Raw genomic sequence first — 6,337 nt, forward strand, 5'->3', positions numbered from 1 at the left:
GTCCGTCTGATTCCCTCGTTAAGCGCACCTGCGGGAAAAGTTTTAGCTCCTGCGGAACGTGAAAGTGGCTAAAACTTTTCTCGCAGGTGCGCTTAACGAGGGAATCACATGGACACTCCATTAGGTACACCGCCATTTTCAAGTGTACCTAATAAAAGGCCACTTTATTATCTTGGAAAACATGTTGGAATGTGGCCCCAAGGACTAGAGCTTGACACCTGTGACCTTTGACCATGCTATTTCCCTATTAAAGTGGCCTGTTATTAGGTACACTTGAAAATGGCGGCGTACCTAATGGAGTGTCCGTGTGATTCCCTCGTTAAGCGCACCTGCGGGAAAAGTTTTAGCTCCTGCGGAACGTAAAAGTGGCTAAAACTTTTCCCGCAGGTGCGCTTAACGAGGGAATCACATGGACACTCCATTAGGTACACCGCCATTTTCAAGTGTACCTAATAAAAGGCCACTTTATTATCTTGGAAAACATATTGGAACGCGGCCCCGAGGACTAGAGCTTGACACCTGTGACCTTTGACCATGCTATTTCCCTATTAAAGTGGCCTGTTATTAGGTACACTTGAAAATGGCGGTGTACCTAATGGAGTGTCCGTCTGATTCCCTCGTTAAACGCACCTGCGGGAAAAGTTTTAGCTCCTGCGGAACGTAAAAGTGGCTAAAACTTTTCCCGCAGGTGCGCTTAACGAGGGAATCACATGGACACTCCATTAGGTACACCACCATTTTCAAGTGTACCTAATAAAAGGCCACTTTATTATCTTGGAAAACATATTGGAACGCGGCTCCGAGGACTAGAGCTTGACACCTGTGAACTTTGACTATGATATTTCCCTAATAAAGTGGCCTGTTATTAGGTACACTTGAAAATGGCGGCGTACCTAATGGAGTGTCCGTGTGATTCCCTCGTTAAGCGCACCTGCGGGAAAAGTTTTAGCTCCTGCGGAACGTAAAAGTGGCTAAAACTTTTCCCGCAGGTGCGCTTAACGAGGGAATCACATGGACACTCCATTAGGTACACCGCCATTTTCAAGTGTACCTAATAAAAGGCCACTTTATTATCTTGGAAAACATATTGGAACGCGGCCCCGAGGACTAGAGCTTGACACCTGTGACCTTTGACCATGCTATTTCCCTATTAAAGTGGCCTGTTATTAGGTACACTTGAAAATGGCGGTGTACCTAATGGAGTGTCTGTCTGATTCCCTCGTTAAGCGCACCTGTGGGAAAAGTTTTAGCCACTTTCACGTTCCGCAGGAGCTAAAACTTTTCACGCAGGTGCACTTAACGAGGGAATCAGACGGACACTCCATTAGGTACGCCGCCATTTTCAAGTGTACCTAATAACAGGCCACTTTATTGGGGAAATATCATAGTCAAAGGTCACAGGTGTCAAGCTCTAGTCCTCGGGGCCGCGTTCCAATGTTTTCCAAGTTACCCTCATTAAACACACCTGCGTGAAAAGATTTTGTTCACTTTCACGTTCTGCAGGAGCTAAACGTAAAAAATGCATACAAAGCGAGGTTCCAAGTCTAAAAGCACATTCAGGTATTATGCCCACACCTGGGATCGAACCATGTTCTTACCGAGTAAGAGCCCGTGTCACTAACCAGTTGGCTATTTCAACCTGGCAGACCATGGTTGTCTGGATTCTTTTGTACTAGTGATGTCCATTCAACCAAAGCAGGTAACCAAATGTCAGATTTTTATGTTTTAATTGACGAATATAAAAACAAGGAATAAAACACCAGACAAGTTTTAACATAAATGTTTATTAAAATAATATGACAAGTAAATTTCAAACCAGCAATCCAATGTGAAATTGCAGTAGATATATTGGATAACAGTATTTAGGCTCATATATGCATACACGTTATTTAAAAATTACTGTAAGTGTTATAAAATGAAGATGACCCAAAGAGAAGCATAATCTCCCCGTTGTTGCATAACGGCGCATCCCTTCATGCAATGCAATAAAGTTCGCCGTTAGCTTGGAGAAAACGCACATGTGGTGTTTCAGTGAGTGGTTCTTTCTTTCTTTCCTTGGCAAATGGTAAATCGACATTCTGGCTTTCATAGTTGACGCCAGGAGGGAGACGCAACACGTTCACTGACTGATCCGTTGATGCACGCAGGAGAAGGAAGGCACTTCGCGAACGGCAAAGTCAGGATTCGTTCCCTCGCTGATCCGTTCTCGCGATGAACTGGAAATGAGAATCACTCACTCACTGATTCGTTGGTGAACGGGAAATGCAATTCAAGACTCGTTCGTGAACGGGAAGTGACGTCATTTTCTTCTTCGTTTTGTTTTACGGCGAGGTGGCACCAGCTTCAATGGGCATTACCGACACCTACTGGTTGAAGTCATATGAACTGAATCACTTTAGGAAGTGATTCGTTCACTCTCGTTCACTGAAACGATTCGTTGTTTTCAACGAATTGTTCATTCACGAGCCAACACTCGTGTAAGTGTTGTATTAGAGAAAGAAATGTGTGAATTACCCGAGCCAATTATTTATTTATTTATTTGGGGGGGGGGGGGTAGTTGTATTGTTTGATGTATATGTTATTCCCACGGGATGTTGTAATATAGAGAAAAATGTGTGCCTTGCCGTTGTCGACATTACCGTGTGTTTACTTGTTTTTTGTCTAGTGTATTGCGTGTGTGTTATTGAAGTTAAAAAAAAAAAAAAAAAAGGATCAGTGTGTGTGGGGGGGTACGATTCGTTGAACGATTTGTTTGAACAAATCTTTGGAGTGAACCGATTCTAAAGTTTCAGTTCACTTAAAAGAACTAGAATGCACATCACTAGCACTTGCGGAAGACTGGGCCAAAGAGCAGCTGACGTCATCGGTTTACTTGTCGCGAGATCTTTTGAAGACGAGAAATTGGGTCGCAACATGGTTCATGATAATAGATATAGGTCAATTACGCTATGATACTGATAAAATATCGTACAATGTAGATGTATTGTGTAATATAAAACAATACCAAACTGTTTTTCTGTTTAAAGTTTTGTCATATTAAAATTATGAACACAATACACCTTTCGCTAAATGCAATTGTATGAAGACTTGGAAGTTACGTTTCAAATGAAATGATAGCAAAAATTACTTATTTTTATGTTTTTGTGTAAATAAATTGGTCATATTTTCCCAGTCCAGTAGAGGGCTCTCCAGAGTGACTGAAATGTACTAAAACAGGTTGTTTAGTTTTTTGTTTGATCTTTTTAGATAGTTATGTACAGGTATGGTACTATTAGACAAAATATTTAAAATGTATTCCGAGTCCTGAGAATGTGAACAAAAAAATTTGCTCGTTTTATACATTTTTTAACGTCTTTATATTGATAAAGGCCCCAAATAGCAACAACAAAAAACGGATTGCTGTAAACCAAATGAATACCCCCCCCCCCTTCTAAAAAAATATGCTTCCACGAGGGTATTTGGATGGTGGCACCCTTCTGTTTGGACGCACAGAAGTCCCAGGTCTGCAGACGTCACGGGTTGGGGGAGCTTTGTTTTGCGCCCTCCTCTCAGGCGGCCAACACAAGTTGCATGATCCAGCCAAGGGACGGGACGCTCTCTTCCTCCCGCATGGTGGATATCCTGCTCAATGCCTCTTTCTTGGATGATATGGGGGATCTTTCCAAAAGTAAGATCTGCCTTTTCATTTTTTATTGAACACATTTAACGAAGAATGTTTTTTTTTTTTTACTTATTTGCCTTATCATCTGAAAATCTGCTTCTCTAAATTATTCAGCAAAAATGTAACAATTTGCACTTGGTGATTTTTTGGGGGGCATTTTTCGCCCGAGCCGTAATGAGTAATTCAATTAATTCTGTAGCCTTCCCTCCAAGGTGATGAGAGTGATATGATGCTGTGGCATTAATATATCTATGTGTATCCACGTGTCACATCCGTGCAGAGAAATCAGGATTCGCGATGTGCGTGGGCTGCGGGAGTCAGATACACGACCAGTACATCATGAGGGTGTCCCCGGACCTGGAGTGGCATGCAGCCTGCCTCAAGTGCGCGGAGTGCAGCCAGTACCTGGACGAGAGCTGCACTTGCTTTGTCCGAGACGGAAAGACTTATTGTAAAAGAGATTATGTCAGGTGGGATTTCATATTATTCCTTAACAAATATTTTGGGAAAATGGTGTGCGTAAAATGCGCACCTGTAAACCTGATGCGTTGTTTGACAGCTACCAAAATGCACGCAAACTTTACTGATAGTTGACCTCTTTTTAGGTTATTTGGCATAAAATGTGCAAAATGCAAGACGGGCTTCTGCAGCAGTGACCTGGTGATGAGAGCCCGGGAGAGTGTGTATCACATGGAGTGTTTCCGGTGCTCCGTCTGTAGTCGACACCTCCTGCCCGGGGACGAGTTCTCGGTGCGGGACGACGAGCTGCTTTGCCGGGCTGACCATGCCTTGTTGATGGATAGAACTGCTGATAGCACGCTAAGCCCCGGGAACATTCACTCTCGACCCCTGCACATTTCTGGTATTATTATAATAATTATTATTATCATTATTATATTAATATTATTATTACTATTATTATTTAAAATACATAATATCCCAGATACGTTGGTTGGTGAAATTAGTCTCTAAAACTAGAGCTTGGAAACAAGTCAACATTTAATTTTGATCTCATAATATAATTCCTTCCCTGTCTGTTGCGTGCTTATTTTGTTTGATTTTTTTTCGTCCCTCAGACCCGGTCTCCGTTCGTCACCCACCTCATCATCGGAACCACATCCAAAAGCAGTCCGAGAAGACCACACGGGTCCGGACGGTGCTGAACGAGAAGCAGCTGCATACGTTGCGGACTTGCTATAACGCCAACCCGCGGCCCGACGCGCTGATGAAGGAGCAGTTGGTGGAGATGACCGGTTTGAGCCCCAGGGTGATCCGAGTCTGGTTCCAGAACAAACGCTGCAAAGACAAGAAAAGGTCCATTCTGATGAAGCAGCTGCAGCAGCAGCAACACTGCGACAAAACGGTCAGTTGGCGATTTTTATTATGCTTGAAATCATGCATCTTTTAAGGTGACCAAGTGGCAATTTTACCTAATCAAAAAAATCATTTTTATTTATCAGAATCTTTCGTTTCATGCAAATTATTGCAAATTATTCATGTCTGCTTGAAACAACAAGACATAAATCATTCGATTTTTGGCAACTTTCAATTATGTTTTTTAGTTCAGAACGCAGCCTGAAGCCTAAATGGATTAACTAAGACTTTATTTGCCTCCCTTATTGTATCAAAAAGTCATTGTACTGTATTTTTGTTTGTTTTTTTAACAATCTACAGCACGCGTGGTGATGTATTACTCAAATTTCACTCTGGGAATCTATAAAGGATTGTTTATCTATAATTTGTAATGTCTGTCCAGTCTCACAATTTTGACTTTGGCGTGAGATAAACGCATCACTCGTAAATTCACAAAATATTTTTTACACAGAGTATGTCTTGTAATGCACGTTATGCCACTTGAAATAAGCTATAAATAAAACGGCACATTTAAATATAATTTGTAAGCCTATACAAACACAATCATTTCCCCCCCCATTATACTGCAGGCAATACGTTGTATTTTCGGAGCTTAATATGTGAATATACATGTTGCATGTAGAACCTGCAGGGCCTGACAGGAACGCCCCTGGTGGCAGGCAGTCCCATCCGCCACGACAGCACTGTGCAGGGCAACTCCGTGGAGGTGCAAACCTACCAACCACCTTGGAAGAGCCTCAGTGACTTCGCCTTGCAGAGCGACCTGGATCAGCCCGTCTTCCAACAACTGGTAAGAAACAAAACATGAAGACTGGACAGTTCAGCACGCCAGGCAGAGAGACAAAAAAAAAAAAAAAAACTCACTCATAAAATGTCCTGGTGTTTCAGATGTCTTTTTCTGAGTCCGGTTCGTTGGGGAACTCTTCCGCCAGCGATGTCACCTCGCTGTCATCTCAGCTTCCGGACACGCCGAACAGCATGGTACCGAGTCCAGTGGACACGTGAGGAGCTCGTAAATACACGAGAGGAGTTCAGAACAAAACAATCACAAGATGCTGCTGTTGGATTTACTCGAGGAGGATACTGGACAATTTATTTTTTCATTTTTGCTCAAGGGCATTAAGGAAGCGGACTCGCCTTGTGGGATTCGAACGTGGTGACAAATGTGTCTCTGCGGAAGCCAGAATACAATATGTGGATGTGCATGGCATCGTTTTATTATCGACGCGGACAAATAAGTTATTATTATTTATTATTATAACGACATAGCCAAAATGACTAATAAAACGATGGTTTCATTCA

The 6,337-nt window shown here is 42.4% G+C and overlaps 1 protein-coding gene across 1 annotated transcript; it reads left to right on the forward strand.

Moving 5' to 3' along the window:
• The first annotated feature begins 3,444 nt into the window (after window positions 1–3,444).
• On the forward strand, window positions 3,445–6,337 carry isl2a (ISL LIM homeobox 2a). Its single transcript, XM_037255299.1, has 6 exons — window positions 3,445–3,667; window positions 3,942–4,131; window positions 4,267–4,523; window positions 4,738–5,024; window positions 5,658–5,825; window positions 5,924–6,337. The coding sequence occupies exons 1-6, from the start codon at window positions 3,463–3,465 to the stop codon at window positions 6,038–6,040; spliced, it is 1,224 nt and encodes a 407-aa protein (XP_037111194.1). The 5' UTR covers window positions 3,445–3,462; the 3' UTR covers window positions 6,041–6,337.

The sequence above is a fragment of the Syngnathus acus genome, chromosome 6, assembly GCF_901709675.1.
Source record: "Syngnathus acus chromosome 6, fSynAcu1.2, whole genome shotgun sequence".
In the NCBI taxonomy this organism is placed as follows: Eukaryota; Metazoa; Chordata; class Actinopteri; order Syngnathiformes; family Syngnathidae; genus Syngnathus; species Syngnathus acus.

What these genes read in the sequence shown, in the direction of transcription:
- isl2a (XM_037255299.1), top strand. Translation starts at nt 3,463, where the DNA reads ATGGTGGCACCCTTCTGTTTGGACGCACAGAAGTCCCAGGTCTGCAGA. An exon ending in AGCAACACTGCGACAAAACG is followed by an intron (nt 5,025 to 5,657) that starts GTCAGTTGGCGA and finishes TGTTGCATGTAG; the next exon opens with AACCTGCAGGGCCTGACAGG. An exon ending in AGCCCGTCTTCCAACAACTG is followed by an intron (nt 5,826 to 5,923) that starts GTAAGAAACAAA and finishes CTGGTGTTTCAG; the next exon opens with ATGTCTTTTTCTGAGTCCGG.